General features: G+C 39.8%; 1 protein-coding gene across 12 annotated transcripts in view; it reads right to left on the reverse strand.

The window, feature by feature from the left end:
* CEP63 (centrosomal protein 63) overlaps nucleotides 1–22,975 on the reverse strand; it is a 79,517-nt gene that overhangs the window by 18,355 nt on the left and 38,187 nt on the right. For all 12 annotated transcript variants that reach the window (XM_043474351.1, XM_043474353.1, XM_043474358.1 and 9 more), the window contains 2 exons: nucleotides 1,754–1,987; nucleotides 757–896 (listed from right to left, as the gene is read on the reverse strand). In XM_043474351.1, the coding sequence (XP_043330286.1) occupies nucleotides 757–896; nucleotides 1,754–1,987 (374 nt within the window). The remainder of the gene's footprint in view (nucleotides 1–756; nucleotides 897–1,753; nucleotides 1,988–22,975) is intronic.

The following is a 22,975-nucleotide window of genomic DNA, read 5'->3' on the forward strand; positions in this document are numbered from 1 at the left end:
CCTCTGTCCATGGGATCATCCTGGCAAAAATAATGGCGTGGGTTGTCATTTCCTCCTCCAGAGGATCTTTCCAACCCAAGGGGTTGAACCCACGTCTCCTACATTGGTAGGTGGATTCTTTACCACTGCACCACCTGGGAAGCCCATACAGATTGACAAAAGGGTTTCTAACTTTCTAAACATCAGAGTTTCTTGGTTAGGGGACCCAAACTGAAGGTAGAAAAAAATAACCATACAATATTATCTAATATTTTAGATACCTAAAAATTTAAATTTTTAAATTTAAAAATTTTAAATTTAAAAAATTAAATTTTTAAATATAAAAAATACCTAAAAATTTAAATCAGAATTTAAATTAAATTTAAATTTATTTAATATATTTAATATTTATTTAAATTTTTATTATTTAAATTTAATAAAATTAAATTTAATATTTATTTGAATTTAATTTTTAATTTAATATATTTAATATATAAATTTAATAAATTTATATAAGTTAAATTAAATTTAAATTAAATCAAAATTTAAAAATTAAATTTAGATACCTAAAAATTTAAATTTTTAAATTTAAAAAAATTTTAAATTTAAAAAATTTAAATTTTTAAATATAAAAAATACCTAAAAATTTAAATCAGAAATTAAAATAAAGAAAACCTATAATATGATCAAGCACAAAATTATGAATATGTAATATTAAAAACCATGTTCAATGCCAAACTACCCCGTCGCTAAGACTAATAATATTTAAGGTTATACCTTATAGTCTCTACTGTGTGTTGAGTGTCAACTGCCTTTAATTTTGCTTGTAGCTTCTCCTTTTGTATTCTTGCATCATGGATAAAATTTTCTTGAGTCTGAAGAGCTGCCTTCAATTCTCTCTTTTCTTCTTGCAGAACCTGTAAAAATACTCAGAAAAAAAGTCAGTTTTTCTATTTCATGAGAAAAGGAAGCCAGGCAGTCAAACTGTAAATTATGTAACAGATATAATATTAATAGGCTCATTATTAATATCTGATCCTGTTATTTTGCAGATGGTGATTGCAGCCATGAAATTAAAAGACGCTTACTCCTTGGAAGGAAAGTTATAACCAACCTAGACAGCATATTAAAAAGCAGAGACATCACTTTGTCAACAAAGGTTCATCTAGTCAAGGCTATGGTTTTCCAGTGGTCATGTATGGATGTGAGAGTTGGACTGTGAAGAAAGCTGAGCACCAAAGAATTGATACTTTTGAACTGTGGTGTTGGAGAAGACTCTTGAGAGTCCCCTGGACTGTAAGGAGATCCAATCAGTCCATCCTAAAGGAGATCAGTCCTAGGTGTTCATTGGAAGGTCTGACGTTGAAGCTGAAACTCCAATACTTTGGCCACCTGATGCAAAGAGCTGACTCATTTGAAAAGACCCTGATGCTGGGAAAGATTGAAGGCAGGAGGAGAAGGGGTTGACAGAGGATGAGATGATTGGATGGCATCACCGACTCAATGGCCATGGATTTGGGTGGACTCAAGGAGTTGGTGGTGGACAGGGAGGCCTGGGGTGCTGCAGTTCATGGGGTCGCAAAGAGTTGGACACGACTGAGCGACTGAACTAAACTGAACTGATCCTGTTATTAATATCAATATCTGATCCATTGGCTACAGAGTAGGTAAGAAACTGCAGACTTTGGAACCTATTTCTAGGTTAATTAGTCTCTCTTAAAACATACATGCACACATTTCCTCGGTTATAGTACATAACAATTTAAAAATATACCTCTAGCAGTTTTTCAGATTCCCTCAATTTTTCTTCTTTCTGTCGCTGCTCTTGCATAATTGTCATATTGGTTCCAACCAAGTCATTGACTCTCATGGTGAGGCGCTCTATTTCCAGCTCATTGGCACAGATAGTATCATTGGCCCGCTCCAGCTTACTGCTCAGGTGCTGAATTTCCGACTGGCTGGACAGTTCCACAGACTCTAATTTTTGTTTCCGATTGGCAAGCTGAGCCTAAAAACACACAAATTACCAATTGGTAAAAGTAAAAGAATAATCAATGAACAAGGAAGACTAAAATGAAACTAAGTTTTACCTCCATAAAAACATACAGCAATAGATCATTAAAAATATATAATTCATTCACCAGTCCAGTCAAAAAATGGACAAAAATTTAAGCAGACATTTCTCCAAAGAAGACATACAGATGGCCAATACACACATGAAAAGATGCTCACATCACTCATTATTAGAGAAATACAAATCAAAACTACAATGAGGTATCATCTCATACCAATCAGAATGGTCATCAGCAAAAAAACCTACAAACAATAAATGCTAGACAGGATGTAGAGAAAACAGGACCCTGCTGCACTGTTGGTGGGAACGTAAACTGGCACTGCCACTGCAGTGTGGAGACTCATAACAAACTAGGAATAAACCACCGTGTGGTGGTGGTTTAGTTGTAAAGTCGTGTCAGGCTCTTGTGACCCCATGGACTGTAGCCCTCCAAGCTCCTTTGTCCATGGGATTTCCCAGGCAAGACTATTAGACTGGGTTGCCATTTTCTTCAGGCAATATTCCCAATCCAGGGATTGAACCCATGACCCTTGCGTAGAAGGTGGTCTCCTGAATTGCAGGCAGATTCTTTATCACTTACCCACTAGGGAAGCCCCCAGACTACCATATGACCCAGCAATCCCACTACTGGGCATATACCCTGAGAAAGCCACAATTCAAAATGACACATGTACCCCAGTGTTCATCACAGCACTATTTACAATAGCCAGGACATGGAAGCAACCAAGATGTCCATCAACAAATGAATAGATAAAGAAGTTGTGGTATAATGGAATACACTCAGTCATAAAAAAGAATAAATTTGAGTCAGTTGTAGTGAGGTAGATGAACCTAGAGCCTCTTATATAGAGTGAAGTAAGTCAGAAAGAAAAAAACAAGTATTATATATTAACACAGATATATGGAATCTAGAAAAATGGTACTGATGAACCTAGTAGAGAACTGACTTGACACAGTGGGGGAAGGTGAGAGTGAGATGAATTGAGCAAGTACCACTGACATACATACACTAGCATGTGTAAAATAGATAGTCAGTGGAAACTTGCTATATAATACAGGGAGCCCAGTCTGGTGCTCTGTGATGGCCTAGAGGAGTGAGATGGGGGGAGGGGAGGAAGGCTCAGTGCAGAGGGATATATATAAAATAATGACTGATTCACACTGTTGTATGGCAGAAACTGACACAACATTGTAAAGCAATTTTCACCAACCAAAAAAAAATTTATAAAGCTAGAAATAAAAATAAAGCAGTTGTGGTACATATACAAAATGGAATATTACTCAGCCATAAAAAGGAATGAATTTGAGTAGTTTTAGTAAGGTGGATGAACCTAGAGCCTATTATACGAGTGAAGTAAGCCAGAAAGAGAAAAACAGATATCATATATTAATGCACATATATGGAATCTAGAAAAATAGTACTGATGAACCTATTTACAGAGAAATGGAAATGCAGATGTAAAGAACAAACTGGCAGACAAGGCGTGGGAAGGAGAGGGTGGGACAGACTGAGAAAGTAGCACTGACATATATACACCATCATGTGTAAAGCAGGTAACTTTCCTAGCGGGAAGCTGCTGTGTAACACAGGGAGCCCAGTCTATGACAGCGTAGAGGGGTGGAGTGAGGCAGGTAGGGAGGCTCGAGAGAGCGGTGATACATATATAATTATGACTGATTCACACTGATGTACTACAGAGACCACCACACATTGTAAAGCAATTGTTCTCCAATTAAAAAATAATGTACATACATATATATGTGTGTATATATAATATATTCATGATAGAAAAAAAACCTCCATGATAAAAACTAGGAATAGAGAGTAACTTTCTCAACTTGATAAAGACTTTCTACAGAAACCATACAGCTAACATCACACTTAATGTTGGGAAACTTGACACTTTCCCACAAAGATCAGATATAAGGCAACGGTCTAGCCTCACATCACTCCTTTTCAGCATCACAGTGGATGTCCTAGTTAATGCAGTAAGGCAAGAAAAGGAAATAAAAGGTATACAGATCAGGAAAGAAGTCATAAAACTACCTTTATCCACAGATGATGTGATCATCTATGTAGAACATCTGAAAGAAGCAGCCAAAAAAATAAAAAATCCCCTTGAGTTAAAAAGTAACTATAGCAAGGTTGCAAGATATAAGGTTAACAGATAAAAGTCAACCATTTTCCTATATGCCAAAAGTAAACATGTGGAATTTAAATTAAAAACAAAATACAGGACTTTCCCAGTAGTCCAGTGGTTAAGAATCTGCCTTGCAACACAGAGGACACAGGTTCAATCCCTGGTCAGGCAGCTAAGATCCCACATGCCTTGGAGCAACTAAGCCCATGCACCACAACTACGGAGGCTGGTGTGATGCTGCAACTAAGACCCGTTGCAGCCAAATGAATAAAATAAAAATTAAAAAACAAAAAACCACAGCACTATTTATATTAACACCTAAAGAAATTACTTAAGTATAAATCTAATAAAATATGTACAAGATCTATAAGAGAAGAACTACAGAACTCTGATGAACGATATCAAAGAATAAATGGAGATATTCCATGTTCATGAAAAGAAGAATCAATACTGTCAAAGTGTCAGTTCTTCACAATATTATCTATGAATTCAATATGATCCCAATCAAAATATCAGCAAGTTATCAATATTTTGTGAGTATCAACAAAACTGACTCTAAAGTTCACAAGGAGAGGCAAAGAGTCAGAATAGTCAACACAATATCAAAAGAGAAGAACAAAGTTGGCTGACTGGTGTTACCTAGTTTCAAGATTTACTATAAAGCTATAGTAATCAACAGTGTAGTATCAGCAAGAGAATAGACAAATAGATTAAGGGAACAGAATACAGAGCCCAGAAATTGACCCTTATAGTCAACTGATCTTTGATAAAAGAGCAAAGGTAGTAAGATGGAGTAAAGACAGTCTCTTCAACAAATGGTGCTGGAATAACTGGACATCTATATGCAAAAAAAAGAAAAATGACATGTCTGACAAAGGCTTTACACTCTCCACAAAAATGAATTAAAATGGATCACAGACCTAAATGTAAAATGCAAAACTTACAAAACTCTCGGAAGATAATATAGGAGAAAATGTAGCTAACTTTGGGTATAGCGGTACCTTTGTAAAATACAACACCAAAGACATGATCCCTGAAAGAAATAACCAATAAGCTGAAATTCATTAAAATTAAAAAGTTTTGCTCTGTAAAAGACAATGTCAAGAGAATGAGAAGACAAGCCACTTTAGCAACTGTCTCATGGACCTGTAGTACACAATTCCTGTAGATTTGGATGATTTTCAGGCTTTGTATCCCAGCTACACTGGTTTTTAACTCCCAACTTTCTAGTTTTTCACAAGTTTAATTCCAGCATCCTGAAAGGTACTTCATCTTCACACTGAAGATAGACATAAATCATTTGTGTTAGTAAAACTTCCCTTATTCTAAATATTTTTAAAAGGTAAAGCACACAATTTTATTTTAGAAATTTAAGTGAAAATGTCTCTGGGAAATCTATCTGCTGTGGATTTAAAGATTTTATTGTATACAGTACAGCGCCAAAATCCTACTGTGGTCACATAAAGCAGATGCTCAATGATGCCCATAAGTCAGAGAGAGGGCGGGAAGAGAAAGACAAAGAGGCAGAAAAACAGTGTTTATGTAAATTACAGACCAAGATTCCAGCATAAAGAATCAAAAACTTTTTACCACATTCCTACAATAGTGTGAAAAAAAACATCAAATAGGTTTAGATGCACAGAAATAACTACCAGGATACAACAGCCTCCAAACTTTTAAAATACCACATAAACTACCCACCTCAACAAGGGGAAACCTTACACAGAATTCTGAACAGAATAAAACACTGAAAATATTGGATGACAGTGGTGAGAGAGAGAGCCCAGCTTACTGAACCTCCCAACTCTACTTTAAATTGCACAGTAGCCCTGGGGCTTGGCAGAACACAGCTAGAAAACCACCGCTCAACTGGATGCTCAGGATGAAAGACAATACATGATTGCAAAATATTAGCATTGTCTCTTTAACACTGTAATAGCTATTTAACATTCAGTTCAAATCTGTGATCTTAAAGTAAACTGGTGTTGAAATTAATAGTTTAACTAAGTTATAGTTTAACCAGCGAGTCTAGATTTGATACATAAAAACTAACCAATCTTAGTTCTACAGCATCAAAAATACAGCCTTTTTTTCCTTTTTTTTACATTGAAATACAGATGACATACAGTTAGTTTCAGGTATAAAACATAGTGATTCAACACATATACATTATTATTGATCACCATGACAAGACTAATAGCCATCTGTCACTATACAAAGCTATTACAATATTATAAACTGTATTTCCTAAGCTGCACATCACATTCCATGACTTAATTATTTCATAACTGGAAATTTAAATTAATTTCTTTCACCTATTTTGCCCAACTCCCCTCATCCTCTCCTCCATGACAACTACCAGTTTGTTCTCTGGATCTATGAGTCTGTTTCTGCTTTGTTTCATCTCTTAGATTCCACATGTAAGTGAAGTCATATGGAATTTGTTTTTCTCTGTCTTATTTCACTTAGCAATATATCCTCCAGGGACATCCACCTGCTGCAAATGGTAAAATTTCATTCTTTTTTATGACTCATATACCACATTTTCTTTATCCATGCATCTATCAATGGGCACTTGGGTTGCCTCTGTATCTTTATTACTGTGAATAATGATGCAAAGAACATAGGGGTGCACATATCCTTTTGAATTAGTCTTTTTTTGGAAAAATGGCCAGATTGTTAGATCATATGGTAGTTCCTTTTTTAATTTGTAAGGAATCTCTATGCTGTGCTCCCAATTTATATTCCCACCAACATTGCATGGGGGTTTCCCAGATGGCACAATAAAGAATCTGCCTGCCAATGCAGGAGACACAAGAGACTTGGGTTCAATTCCTGGGTCAGGAAGATCTCCCCGAGTAGGAAATGGCAACCCACTCCAGTACTGTTGCCTGGAAAATTCCACGGACAGAGGAGCCTGGTGGGCTACAATCCATGGGGTTGCAACAGTTGGACATGACAGTACACACACATAACTGTGCATGAGGGTTCCCCTCTCTCTTCCTCAACACTTATTTGTTACCTTTGGATAATAGGCATTCTGACAGGTGTGAGATGGTATCTCACTGTGGTTTTGAATTGCATTTTCCTGATGATTAGTGATGCTGAATATCTTTTCTCAAGTCTGTATGTCTCCTTTGGAAAAATGTCTATTCAAGTCCTCTGCCAATTTTTTTATATCAGGTTGTTTTTTGACCTTGACCTCTTTAAGTTCTTTGTATATTTTAGATATTAAACTCCTTATAAAATAAATCATTTGCAAATATGTTCTCCAATTCAATTTTCTTGGACACTAAAATCACTGCAGATGATGACTACAGCCATGAAATTAAAAGAGGCTTGCTCCTTGAAAGAAAAGCTATGACAAACCTAGACAGCATATTAAAAAGCAGAAACATTATTTTGCTGACAAAGATTCATCAAGTCAAAGTTATGGTTTTTCCAGTAGTCATGTATGGATGTAAGAGTTGGACCATAAAGAAAGCTGAGCGCCAAAGAAATGATGCTTTTGAACTGTGGTGTTTGTTGGAGAAGACTCTTGAGAGTCCCCTGGACTGCAAGGAAATCAAACTAGTCAATCATAAAGGAAATCAACCCTGAATATTTACTGGAAGGACTGATGCTGAAGCTGAAACTCCAATACTTCAGCCACCTGATGCAAAGAACTGCCCCATCTTCTGATGCTGGGAAAGACTGAAGGCAGGAGGAGAAATGGACAACAGAGGATGAGATGGTTCGATGGCATCACCGACTCAATGGACATGAGTCTGAGCAAGCTCCAGAAGTTGATGATGGACAGGGAAGCCTGATGTGCTGCAGTCCATGGGGTCACAGAGTTGGACACGACTGAGTGACTGAACTGATTCAGCAACATACCTCTTTATTTTGTTGATAGTTCCTCTGCTATCAGTTCCTGTGCAAGGCTTTTTAGTTAGATATAGTTCCACTTGTTTATTTTTACTTTTGTTTACCTTGCCTGAAGACACAGATCCAAATATATATATATACATATACATATATATGTATACACACACACACACACACACATATATATATATTGCTAAGAACAATGCCAAAGAATATGTTGCCTATGTTTTCTTTTAGGAGTTTTATGCTTTCAGGTTTCACATTTATGTGTCATCTATTTTGAGATTATTTTTATATATGGTATTCTTTTTTCCCAGCACCATTTTTTGAAGAGACTGTTTTTTCCCCCATTGTATATTCTGGGCTTCCTTGTCACAAATTAGTTCACTTCCGTTCAGCCATTCAGTTGTGTCCAACTCTTTGCAACACCATGGACTGCAGCACACCAGGCTTCCCTGTCTATCACCAACTCTCGGAGCTTGCTCAAACTCATGTCCATCGAGTTAGTGATGCATCCAACCATCTTATCCTCTACTGTCCCCTTCTCTTCCTGCCATCATTCTTTCCTAGCATGAGGGTCTTTTTAATGAGTCAGTTCTTTCCATCAGGTGGCCAAAGTATTGGAGCTTCAGCTTAAGCATCAGTCCTTCCAATGAATCATTCAGGACTGATTTCCTTTAGGATGGACTGGTTTGATCTCCTTGCAACTCAAGGGACTCTCAAAGAGTCTTCTCCAACACCACAGTTCAAAAGCATCAATTCTTTGGTGTTCAGCTTTATGATCCAACTCTTACATCCATACATAACTACTGGAAAAACCATAGCTCTGACTAGACTGACCTTTGTCAGCAAAGAAATGTCTCTGCTTTTTAATATGCTGTCTAGGTTGGTCACAGCTTTTCTTCCAAGGAGTAAGCGTCTTTTAATTTCATGGCTGCAGTCACCATCTGCAGTGATTTTGGAGCCCAAGAAAATGAAGTCTGTCACTGTTTCCATTGTTTCCCCATCTATTTGCCATGAAGTGATGGGACCAGATACCATGATCTTACTTTTCTGAATGTTGAGTTTTAAGTCAACTTTTTCACTCTCCTCTTTCACTTTCATCGAGAGGCTCTTTAGTTCTTCTTCACTTTCTGCCATAAGGGTGGGGTCACCTACGTACCTGAGGTTATTAATATTTCTCCTGTCAATCTTGATTCCAGCGTGTGCTTCATCAAGCCCATCATTTCACATGATGTACTTTGCATCTAAGTTAAATAAACAGGGTGACAATATACGGCCTTGATGTGCTCCTTTCCCAATTTATATGGTCATAAGTTAATGACCATATAAATTAATGACCATATAAATGTAAATTTATTTCTGGGCTCTCTATTTGGCCCATTGATCTGTGTCTGCATTTATGCCAGCACCATATACTTTTGATTACTATAGATTTGTACAATAGTTTGAAATCAGGGAATATGATAATTCCAACATTCTTTTTCTTTCTTAAGATCACTTTAGCTCTTTGGGGTTTGGTTTTGTGTGTGTGTGATTCTATATAAACTTTAGATTTATCTGTTCCAGTTCTGTGCAAAATGTCATTGGAATTTTGATAAGGACTGCACTGAATGTGTAAACTGCTTTAGGTGGTATGGACATTTTAACAGTATTAATTCTTCTAATCCGTGAGCATGTGTATCTTTCAATTTATTTATGTCATCTCCATCTGCAATTTCTGTCAACATCTTAGTTTTCAAAGTACAAGTGTTTCACATTTTTGGTATTTTAAACTTTTAAACTTTTTGATGCAGTTGTAAATGGGCCTGAAATCTTAATTTCTCTGATAGTACATGATTAATGTCCAAAAAAGCAACACATTTCTGTATATTGATTCTTGTAGACATCACCTTTACTGAATTCATTAGTTGTAGCCTTTTTTAAAAATTATTACTATCGTGGAGGCTTTAGGGTTTTCTGTATGTAGTAACATATCACCTGCAAACAGTTTTTCTTCTTCCTTTCCAGTCTGGGTGCCTTTTATCTTTTTCTTGCCTGATTGCAATGGTTAGGATTCCTAAAACTATGTTGAATAAAACTGGTGAGGATGGGCATCCTTGTGTGTTTCCTAATCTTAGTAGAAAAGCTTTCAGCCTTTCAGTTGAATATTATTCTAGCTGTGGGTTTCTCATATATTGTTGTTGTTCAGTCACTAAGTCATGTCCAACTCTTTGCCACCCTATGAACTGCAGCATGCCAAGTTTCTCTGTCCATTACTATATCCCTGAGTTTCTTCAAATCCATCCCCATTGAGTCACTGATGCCATCCAACCATCTCATCTTCTGTTAGCCCCTTCTCTTGCCCTCAATTTTCCCCAGCATCAGGGCCTTTTCCAATGAGTTAGCTCTTTGCATCAGGTGGCCAAAATATTGAACCTTTGTCAGCAAAATGATGTGTGTGCTTCTTAATACGCTGTTTAGGTTTGTCATAGCTTTTCTTCCAAGGAGCATCTTTTAATTTCATGGCTGCAGTCATCATCTGCATTGATCCTGGAGCCCAAGAAAACAAAATGTCACTGCCTTCACTTTCCCCCCTTCTATTTACCCTGAAGTAATGGGACTGGATGCCATGATCTTATTTTTTTGAATGTTGAGTTTTTTTCACTCTCCTCTTCCAGCTTCGTCATGAGGTTTTTTAGTTCCTCTTCACTTTCTTCCATTAGATAGTGTCACCTGCATATTTAAGGCTGCTTGTGTTTCTCCTGGCAATCTTGATTCCAGCTTGTGACTCATCCAGCCTGACATTTCACATGATGTACTCTGCATATAAGTTAAATAAGCAGGGTGACAATATACAGCCTTGATGTACTTTTTCCCCTAATTTTGAACCAGTCTATTGTTTCATGTCAGGTTCTATTGCTTCTTGACCTGCACACAGGTTTCTCATGAGGCAGGTAAGGTGGTCTAATATGCTCATCTCTTTAAGAATCTTCCACAGTTTGTTGTCATCCACACTGTCAAAGGCTTCAGTGTAGTCAGTGAAGCAGAAGCAGATGGATGTTGGCAACTGGATCTCGAGTTCCACTGCCTTTTCTAAACCCAGCTTGTACATCTGGGAGTTCTTGGTTCATGTACTATTGAAGCCTGTCTTGAAGGATTTTAAGCATTACCTTGCTAACATGTGAAATGAGCACAAGTATATGGTAGTCTGAACATTCTTTGGCCTTGTCCTTCTCTGGGATTGAAATGAAAATTGAACTTTTTCAGTCCTGTGGCCACTGCTGAGTTTTCCAAATTTGCTGGCATATTGAGTCCAGCACTTTAACAGCATCATCTTTAAGGATTGTGAAGAGCTGAGCTAGAATTCCATCACCTCCACTAGTTTTGTTCATAGTGATGCTTCCTAAGGCCCACTTGATTTCACAGTCCAGGATGTCTGGCTCTAGAGAGTGACCACACCATCACAGTTATCTGGGTCATTAAGACCTTTTTGTACAGTTCTTATGTGTATTCTTGCCACCTCTTCTTAATCTCTTCTGTTTCTGTTAGGTCCTTACCATTTCTGTCCTTTATTGTGCCCACCTTTGCAGGCAATGTTCCCTTGATGTCTCTAAATTTCTTAAAGAGACCTGTAGTCTTTCCCATTCTATTATTTTCCTCTATTTATTTGCATTGTTCACTTAAGAAGACTTTCTTCTCTCTCCTTGCTATTCTTCAGAACTCTGCATTCAGTTGGGTTTACCCTTTCCTTTCTCCTTTGCCTTTTGTGTCTCTTCTTTTCTCAGCTATCAGAATGGCCTCCTCAGATAACCATTTTGCCTTACTGCCTTTCTTCTTCTTTGGGATGGTTTTGGTCACTACCTCCTGTACAATGTTATGAACCTTCGTCCATAGTTCTTCAGGCATTGTCTCTGTTTCTTTGTCTTCAGGCACACTGCCTCTGTCTCTCTCAGGCACTCTGCTATATATATATACACATATGTGTGTGTGTGCGCGCCACATCTTTTTTTAATTTTTAAATTTATTTATATTTTTAACTGAAGGGTAATTGCTTTACTGAATTTTGTTGGTTTCTGCCAAACATCAACAAGACTCAACCATAGGTATACGTATGTCCTCTCCCTCTCTAACCTCCCTCCCACCTCCCTCCCCGTCCCAACCCTCTAGGTTGACACAGAACCTACAGAACCCCTGTATGAGTTCCCTGAGACATACAGCAAATTCCCACTGGCTATCTATTTTACATACGGTAATATAAGTTTCCATGTTACTCTCTCCATACATCTCACCCTCTCTTCCCCTCTCCTCCTCTCTCCCCCTCTTCCCCTCTCCCCGTGTCCAAAAGTCTGTTCTGTATGTTTGTTTCTCCGCTGTTGCCCTGCAAATAAAATCTTCAATACCATCTTTCTAGATTCCGTAAATATGTACTAGTATAGGATATTTATCTTTCTCTTTCTGACTTATTTCACTCTGTATAATAGCCTCTAGGGTCATCCTCATTAGAACTGATTCAAATGTGTTCCTTTTTATGGCTGAGTCCTGGGTGTTCACTGGAAGGACTGATGTTGAAGCTGAAATTCAAGTACTTTGGCCACCTCATGCGAACAGTTGACTCACTGGAAAAGACCCTAATGCTGGGAAGGATTGGGGCAGGAGGAGAAGGGGACGACGGAGGATGAGATGGCTGGATGGTATCATCGACTCGATGGACATAGGTTTGGGTAGAATCCGGGAGTTAGTGATGGACAGGGAGGCCTGGCGTGCTGTGATTCATGTGGTCGCAAAGAATCAGACACGACTGAGCAACTGAACTGAACTGAACTGAATATTCCATTGTGCATATGTACCACAACATTTATTCATTCATCTGTTGATGGACATCTAGGTTGCTTCCACGTTCTAGCTCTTGTAAATAATGCTGCAATGAACATTGGGGTACATGTGTCCTTTTCAATTTTGGTTTCCTCAGGGTATATGCCTAGGAGTGGGATTGCTGGGTCATATGGTGGTTTTATTTCTAGTTTTTTAAGGAATCTCCATACCATCTTCCATAGTGGCTGTATCAATTTACTTTCCCACCAAGAGTGCAAGAGGGTTCCCTTTTCTCCACACGCTCTTCAGCATTTACTGCTTGTGGACTTTTTGATGATGGCCATTCTGACTGGTGTGCGGTAATATCTCATTGTAGTTTTGATTTGCATTTCTTTAATAATGAGTGATGTTGAGCATCTTTTCATGTGTTTGTTAGCCATCTGTATGTCTTCTTTGGAGAAATGTCTGTTTAGGTCTTTTTCCCACTTTTGTTGTTTTTCTATTATTGAGTTGTGGGAGCTGCTTATATATTTTGGAAATTAATCTTTTGTCAGTTGTTTCACTTGCTATTATTTTCTCCCATTCTGAGGATTGTCTTTTCACCTTGCTTATAGTTTCCTTTATGTATATGCCACATCTTCTTTATCCATTCATCTGCCAATGGACATTTATGTTGCTTCCATGTCTTAGCTATTGTAAGCAGTGCTGTTATGAACACTGGGGGGCATGTATCTTTTAGAATTAAAGCTATCTGTTTACATATGCCCAGAAATAGGATAAAGCTGAGTCATATGGTAACTCTCTTTTTAGTTTTTAAAGAAACCTCCATACTACTTTCCATAGTAGGTACACCAGTTCACATTACCTGCCAACAGTGTAGGAAGATCCCTATTTCTCCACATCCTCTCCAATATTTACTATTTGTAGATTTTTTAATGATGGCCATTCTGACAAGTGTGAGGTACAACCTTGTTTTGATTTTCATTTCTCTAATAATCAGTGGTGTTTAGCATCTTCAATGGCTTATTGGCCATCTGTATGTCTTCTTTGAAAAAATGTCTACTTGTGCCCATTTTTTATTATATTATCTTTTTGTTATTGAGTTCTGTGTACTATTTCTATATTTTAGAAATTAAGGCCTTGTCAATTATGTTGTTTGCTAATATTTTCTCCCTGTTTGTAGTTGTCTTTTTATTTTGTTTATGGTTTCCTGAAAAGCATCTAAGTTTGATTAGGTCCCATTTGATTTTTTAAAAATTTTATTACGTTGCGAGGCTGACCTAAGAAAACATTGCTACAATTTATGTCACATCATGTTTTGCCTATGTTCTCCTCTCAGAGTTTTATGGTGTTTAGTATTTTTATTACCTCCTTTTTGAACTCAGGATGTGGTAGACTGGAGAGGTCTGTTTCACTGTTTATTCCTTCAGGAGACTTTTCTTGTTCTTTTAATTGGGAGTGGTTCCTCTGCTTCTTTATATTTCTAATTCTATAAATCTAGGAGAAACAGTTACCTACTTGTGGCTGTTTTTTATGTAGGAGCATCTGTGTGTGGCCTGCATGTGTCTAATATTTTTGCTGCAAGGGCTTTTGGTATAGAAGCCTCCCATGTCTTTCCTGAGTTTGCTGGCTGTTATCCCCTTGATACAGGGTGTGATTGGTCTTATAACCAGAGCCTGCACTGCATGTTGAACAGGGACTCCTCTTTGCTCTGTGGCTGTCAAAGCCCTGTCAGGAGTAGGATCTGCTCCCCAGTTGTTGGAGCAGATGACCCTAGATCTGTTTATGAGCTACAGTGTGGGGTAGGTGTAACTGGTGCACTTCCACTGGGAGAAGAGTCACTGATCATTCCTCCACAGGAGCTATCCACCAGAAAGCACACTCTTCGGTGTCAGCTTTTACCCAATGTGCATGCTCACAAAGTACACTGCTGTTAGCCTGCTGCTGGCACTGCTTTCAGCTGTGAAAATGTCGGAACTGGATGTCCCTCAGGCGCTGTGCTCACAATGTCATCAGCAGAGATCCACTGACACAGATCTCCTTATGTCAGGCACTGGGACCCACCACAGTCATGAGTAGTTGCACACCTGGACCCACCATGGGAGATACAGTATCATCCTGGCCCTGGCTCCACATGTCCCTGCCCACAATGTCCACAGCTACTACCTCCAGACCCACCTCAACCACAGAAGCACCAGTAATCTGCTCAGATATCCCACCACCACTGAGCTTACAAAGGCACTCCAGGTGTAAATCTGCTGAAGTTGCAAAGCCACCAGATAAAGTTCAGATTTCAGCCCTGCTTCCAAAGTCATGTGGCCCCTGGGGATCTGCTCATATTTCAGCCCTGCTTCTGGGTTGGACAACCCTTCTGTGTCTGCATGCTCCCAAAGCTCATGGAGGCAGAGCCATACCCACTGCAAGCATGCCAAAAATGAGGCTCCTATAGTGAGGCCCCACCTCCTCCTCTGCATGCTTGTTAACCATGCAGTTTCTATGTGGACCTCAGCTCTGTCCTGCATACACTCCCAGTTCTGGCCCACACTCCAACTCCTTCAGGTTGTCGCCACACAGCCAACTCCAGTCCTATGGTTTGGCCTCTGAAGACTGAGTTTTAGCACCCAGCCCCTGCATGCACCATCAGATATATATCACAGGCTGGGGAGTGCAGTGAGGTGGCCCAGATCATCTGTGTTTTTGGTCTCTGTTCTGCCTGCCGCAAGGTATCTTCTCCACTCTCCTCTGAACCTCTGAAGCTCCCTTTCTGTCCTGGCTGATCTCCTAGCTGATGAATGGGAGCTCCCAGGATGAGGGAATCTTTCCCTTTCACAACTCCCTCCCAGGGGCACTTCAAATACTTCCCCTTTGTTTTTTCCATCCTGCTCAAGTACATGGTGATCATTCTTGCAACTGTGGTTTATGAGATCCTCTGTCACCATTCAATAGGTATTCTATGAGAACTGTTTCACACGTAAATGTATTTGTGATGTATTTATGGGAGTAGGTGAGCTCCATATCCTTCTATTTCTGCCACCTTGATCTCTCCATCTGAATTATTTTAGATATAATTTTACTACTTTTATTTTTTAAACTTTATACTAGTTTTATAGGTGGATGATCTACTACCTTTACTATATGTTTGCCTTTACCAGTAAGTTTTTTTTTTTTCTTTCATAATTTTCTTGTTTCTAGAAATTGGCTTTTCTTTTCCATTTACAGGAGTTCCTTTAACTTTCTTTCAAGGCTAATTTAGAGGTGGTGAACTCCTTTAGCTTTTTCACTCTAGAAAATTCTCTTTCCCTCCTTCAATTCTAAATGATAACCTTGCCAGTTAGCCTACTCTTGGTTGTATTTTTTTTTTCTTTTAGCACTTTGAATATATCACGCCAGTGGCCTGTAGTTTCTGCTGATAAATCTGGAGAGATTTATGGGAATTCCTTTTTACACAACTAGTTTCTCTGTGTGCATGCATGCATGTGTGTGTGTGTGTGTGTGTATGTGTGTTTAAGATTCTCTTTAACTTTTAACATTTAGTTATATTGTGTCTTTATGGGTTCATATATGTGTGTCTCTTTGGGTTCATCTTGTTTGGAACTCTCTTTGTGCTTCCTGGACTTGCATGCCTATTTCCTTTGCCAGATTACAGAAGTTTTCAGCCATTATTTCTTCAAGTAGGTTTTCTGTCCCTTCCTCTTTCTTCTCCTTTCAGGAACCCTATAATGCCAATGATAGCAAGCTTGATGTTATCTTGTGCATGCCTGCCCAGTCACTCAGTTGTGTCCAACTCTTTGCAACCCAATGGACTATAGCATGCCAGACTTCTCTGTCCATGGGATTGGCCTGGCAAGAATACTGGAGTGGGTTGTCATTTCCTACTCAAGGGGCTCTCCCTGACCCATGGATCAAACCAGCATCTCCTGCATTGGCAAGTAGATTATTTACCACTGAATCACCTGGGAAGTCCTCACTCAGGAATCCCTTAAACTATCCTTACTTTTTAAAATTCTTTGTTCTTTTTGCTGTTTTGCTGGGGTAATTTCTACTACCCCGTCTTCCAGATTGCTGATCGATTCTTTTATATCCTCTAATCTACTGTTGATTCCCTCTAGCGCATTTTTCATTTCAGTTATTGTATTCTTCAGTTCTGATTGGATCTTTACTATATAGCTATACCTATGCTGCTGCTAAGTCGCTTCAGTCGTGTCCAACTCTGTGCAACCCCATAGACGGCAGCCCACCAGGCTTCCCCGTCCCTGGGATTCTCCAGGCAAGAACACTGGAGTGGGTTGCCATTTCCTTCTCCAATGCATGAAAGTGAAAAGTGAAAGTGAAGTCGCTCAGTCGTGTCTGACTCTTCACGACCCCATGGACTACGGCCTACCAGGTTCCTCCATCCATGGGATTTTCCAGGCAAGAGTACTATATACATATATACATATATTTATCACTTTGAGTTCTGAGTTCATCCATTCTTATGCCAAGTTTGGAGAATCTCTATGACTATTACTTTGAATTCTTTATCTGGTAAATTGCAGCATCCCTGCTTTATAATTTTTTTTTTTTTTTTCCTGAGGTTTGGTCTTAGCTTTCAATTGGAAGCTACCACTTTGTCTCCTCATTTTGTTTAACTCTCATTGTTTGTTTCTATGTATGAGGTATATTAGCTACATCTCCAGCCAAGTGCTCCAGGGGTATACTCCATGTGGGTATGTGTGCTCTTCTGTTTTTACTGAGCCATGATTACTGCAGGCACATTGGTAGGTGGGACTGGTCCCCAAGCCAGCTGGCTGTAAAGCTCAGCTATGACTGCTGAGGGCAGGCATAGCCTATTTTTAATTGAGTCAGTATTTCCATCACATACAAATAGTTTTTAAGCAGAGTGAAAATCACATAGTCACTGCAAGAACATATTCTAAATTTTCATTAATCAGAATTAATTAGTCTTAGTGAAAATCACTCAGCTGTGTCCGACTCTTTGTGACTCCATGGACTATGTAAATGTAGTCCATGGAATTCTCCAGGCCAGAATACTGAAGTGGGTAGCTATTACCTTCTCCAGGGGATCTTTCTAACCTAGGGATCAAACCCAGGTCTCCTACATTGCTGGCAGATTTGTTACCAGCTGAGCCACCAGGGAAGCCCGAACCAGAATAAATACACTACACCAATACAGCAGTCACAGCCATGTGGGGCCACTGAGCACCTGAATTATGGCTAGTCCAAATTGAGATGTACTCAAAGCATAGTACACACTGGATCAAAGATTCCATCTTTTTAAAAATGTGAATGTTATAATAATATTTTCATAAAGTGAGATATTGCACTCAAGATGGCAGAGTAGAAGGATGTATGCTCATCTTCTCCTGCGAGAACACCGAAATTGCAACTAGCTGCTGAACAACCATTGACAGGACAATGTTGGATTCCACCAGAAAAAGGCCATTCAGGTATGACCTAAATCAAATCCCTTATGATTATACAGTGGAAATGACAAATAGATTCAAGGGATTAGATCTGATAGTGCCTGAAGAATTATGCACAGAGGTTTGTAACACTGTACAGGTGAACATTGAGGCAGTGATCAAAACCATCCCCAAGAAAAAGAAATGCAAAAAGGCAAATGGTTGTCTGAGGAGGCCTTACAAATAGCTGAGAAAAGAAGAGAAGATAAAGGCAAAGGAGAAAAGGAAAAATACACCCATCATACCAACTGCAGAGTTCCAAAGAATAGCAAGGGATAAGGTGGCCTTTCTAAGTGAACAGTGCAAAGAAATAGAGGAAAACAATAGAATGGGAAAGACTAGAGATCTCTTCAAGAAAATCAGAGATACCAAGGGGACATTTCATGCAAAGATGGGCACAATAAAGGACAGAAACGGTATGGACCTAACAGAAGCAGAAGATATTAAGAAGATGTGGCAAGAATACACAGAAGAACTACACAAAAAAGATCTTCATGACTCAGATAACCACAATGGTGTGATCACTCACCTAGAGCCAGACATTTTGGAATGCGAAGTCAAGTGGGTCTTTAGGAAACATCTCTATGAACAAAGCTAGAGGAGGTGGTAGAAATCCAGGTGAGCTATTTCAAATCCTAAAAAATGATGCTATTAAAGTGCTGCACTCAATATGCCAGCAAATTTGGAAAACAGCAGTGGCCATAGGACTGGAAAAGGTCAATTTTCATTCCAATCCCAAAGAAGGGCAATGCCAAAGAATGTTCAAACTACTGCACACTTGCACTCTTTTCACATGTTGGCAAAATAATGCTCAATTTTCTCCAAGCTAGACTTCAACAGTACCTGAACCGTGAACTTCCAGATGTTCAAGCTAGATTTAGAAAATTCAAAGAAACTGGAGATCAAATTGCCAACATCTGCTGGATCACAAAAAAAATCAAAAGAATTCCAGAAAAACATCTACTTCTGCTTCATTGACTACACTGAAGCCTTCGACTGTGTGGATCACAACAAATTGTGGAAAATTCTTCAAGAGATGGGAATATCGGACCACCTATCTGCCTCCTGTGAAACCTGTACGCAGATCAAGAAGCAACAATTAGAACCGGACATAGAAAAATGGACTGGTTCAAAACTGAAAAGGAGTACATCAAGACTATATATTGTCACTCTGCTTATTTAACTGATATGCAGAGTGCATCATGCGAAATCCTGGGCTAGATGAAGTACAAGCTAGAATGAAGATTACCAGGAGAAGTATCAATAACCTCAGATATGCAGATGACATCACCCTTATGGCAGAAAGCAAAGAATAACCAAAGAGCTTCTTGATAAAAGTGAAAGAGGAGAGTGAAAAAGCTGGCTTAAAACTCAACATTCAAAAAACCAAGATCACGGCATCCAGTCTGATAACTGCAATAGATGGGGAAACAATGGAAACAGTGAGAGACTATTTTTTTGCCCTCCAAATTCACTACAGATGGTAAAGGCAATTACAAAATTAAAAGACACTTGCTCCTCGGAAGAAAAGCTATGACCAACCTAGACAGCCTATTAAAAAGCAGAAACATCAGTTTGCTGACAAAGATCCATATAGTCAAAGCTATGGTTTTTCCAGCAGTTATGTATGATGGATGTGAGAGCTGGACCATAAAGAAAGCTGAGTGATGAAGAATTGATGCTTTTGAACTGTAGTGTTGGCGAAGACTCTTGAGAATCCCTTGGGCTGCAAGGATATCAAACCAGTCAATCCTAAAGCAAATCAATCCTGAATATTCACTGGAAGGACTGATACTGAAGCTGAAACTCCAATCCTTTGGCCACCTGATGCAAAGATCCAACTCTTTAGAAAAGACCCTGATGCTGGGAAAGATTGAAGGCAGGAGGAGAAGGGGACGAGAGGATGAGATGGTTGGATGGCATCATCGACTCAATGGACATGAGTTTGAGCAAGTTGTGGGAGATGGTGGGAAGCTGTAGGAGGACAGGGAAGCCTAGTGTGCTGCAGTCCATGGGGCCTCAAAGAGTCGGGCACAACTGAGCAAATGAACAACAGAAAAGAGATAAATAGAATATGTTAATTTTATCTGTTTCTTTTTACTTTATTAATGTGACTTACAGAAAATTTTATACATAGGTGGTTCATATTATATTTCTATTGGACAGAGCTACACTAGAATATCTCAAGACTACCTCTGCCAATATGAAAAGTCAGAAAGAAAAATATAAACTTTATAAAATGATTACTTCTCTTAAATATCTAGTGTTAGAGGTATCTTAAAGCCAATATATTTTTAAGCCTTTTTTTTCCCCACAGGCCACTGCCAGTAATTTTTTTGAACCAGAAACCAGAGCTTTCTCTTATTAATACAACAAATAGCATTTTAACTATTCTAGTGGAGCATATGTGTGCATTATTTGCTCAGTCGTGTCTGACTCTTTGCAACCCCATGGACTGTAGCCCACCATGCTCTTCTATTCATGGAATTCTTACTGGAGTGGGCAGCCGTTCCCTTCTCCAGGGAAATCTTCTCGACCCAGAGATCAAATCTGGGTCTCCTGCATTGCAGGCAGATTCTTTACCATTCTAGTAGAGTGGGTAGAATTATTTCAACAATACAAATCACAACACAGGTGGTTAAAAGTAAAGAAATAATTAAGAAAGTAATTTATGTCATGTAGATAAAAATAAAAGCCAAGGGTGGGGAGCTAATATGTGAGAATAGGGAAAAGGCTGGAGATTGAACTCAAATCCTCCTCTGGCTTTGTGGTATGTGATCTTTGGGCTTCAAGGAAATAACTTTTCGAGTCTCAACCATGCACATCACCCTGACTCCAAGCACCTTTCATCCCTGGGCACCTTTAGACTCCAGGGCAGGTGGAAGAACCGAGAAATATGAGCCCGATTGCGGCCGTGGAACAAGCCATCAGAGATGCCCAAGAGTGTGATGATGGCGAGATTCAGCTCTACAACGAGCAGATCGACACCCTGCGGAAGGAGACTGAAGAGGCAGAGAGGAGCCTGGAGAGGTCATCCTATGACTGCCGGCAGCTGGTGGTCGCCCAGCAGACCCTGAGGAACGAGTTGGACCGATCTCACCAGGGCCGTGCAGGATATAACTGCAGTGAAACCAAGACTCAAAGGCCTCCCCAAGAACCTTCCAAGGAAAAAGGAGATGGTAGCAAAAGGCAGAGCAGATGAAATTCTGGAAGAGACACTGCTGAGAGGTCCAGAGGACACGAAGCCAGGGCAGGTGGTGCTCAAAGAAGAGGACGAGTCTAAGCTTGAGTTGGGGGGTGAAGAGGCAAGTCCCCCGACCCAGGAAGGGGCTCCAGAGGATGTCACAGATGGACGCAAGATAAGCAAGCCTTTGAGAAACTAGGCAAGATGATCAAAGAGAAGGTGAAAGGCCCCAAAGAACCCGAGGCCCCCCCCCGCCCCACCGACCTGTACACCAAAGGACGGTACATGGTGGTCTCCGGAGACGCCAGTCTCATGGGTCCTGGCTTCTGTGTCTTCTCCGTCCCAGCCAAAGGGGGCGTGGTGGTTTCTAAGGGGGACAACTCTGTGAGTCCTGACAGCGGCATGGAGCCCTCTCCCCAGCAGCCTGAGCCCCCTCTGGAGGATGGACAGGGGCCCCCCAGAGGAAACAAGATGGTCTGAAGGAGGAAGACCCCCCACCCCAGGGGAAAGAACATGGATGACCCCCCCACCCCGCACCCTGCAGACAAAGGGGTGAGAAAAATGCCAAAGAACTAAAGGGCCTCCAGGGGAAACAGGATCGCCAGAAGGAGGAGGAGGGGGCCAGAGGGCCCTGTCCTGTGGTGGCACCTGGTCCAGAGGGGCCATCTACATCCCGGTCTCAAGGGCCTCAGGTCACTCTGGGTGGGTCCGAGGGGCATGGGGCTCAGAGCGGCAGCCAGCCGGAGAGAAGCCCTCCCAGGAAGCTGGCCTATGTGAAGGCAGAGGTGATGGAATCCATAGAGAAGTTTTCCACTGGGAGCATCCAGATGTACGAAGAGACTGCTGTCATTGTGGAAAGCATGATTGAAAAGACGAAGGCAAACAAGAAGAGACTGGGAGAGAAGGGATCCTCCAGTACCTGAGCTAACCGGGAGGAGGTGCCTCTGGACCCCTGTAGACATGTGCTTGGATGTTTTAGAACAGAGGCTACAAGGGTGAGGATACAAGGTTCTTGTTTGGATTAGACTGTGGTTGGCCCATCTGGCTTTCCAATGAACCCTTAATTAAAACATTTTCTTTGCTTGCAAAAAAAAAAAAAGAAAATAACTTTTCCACATAGTGAGACTACTGAGAAGAATATGATACAAAGCAACAAGTATTCTTTTTTTAATTTTCCAAAGAATCCCAACATGAAGTTATGCCACTGTAGGCATCAATTTTTACCACGCTCTCTATTAGAGTGAACTCCAAACACGTCAGTGCAGACAACAGCTCTGGGGTATTTCCACTGAAGAAACATCTTGAAAAGACAGCCCATCAGTGGTATAGCTCCCAGTAAGGCCTTATCACTACTGTGTCTCTGTCATCATAAACTTTTAAACAGTAAATCTGAGCCAATTCAATTAAGTATATGATAATTCTACCAAGACAACAGATTAACATTTGTGTTAGGATCTTTTTTTCATAAGGAAAA

Source organism: Cervus canadensis, chromosome 7 (genome assembly GCF_019320065.1).
Source record: "Cervus canadensis isolate Bull #8, Minnesota chromosome 7, ASM1932006v1, whole genome shotgun sequence".
NCBI classification, from domain to species: Eukaryota; Metazoa; Chordata; class Mammalia; order Artiodactyla; family Cervidae; genus Cervus; species Cervus canadensis.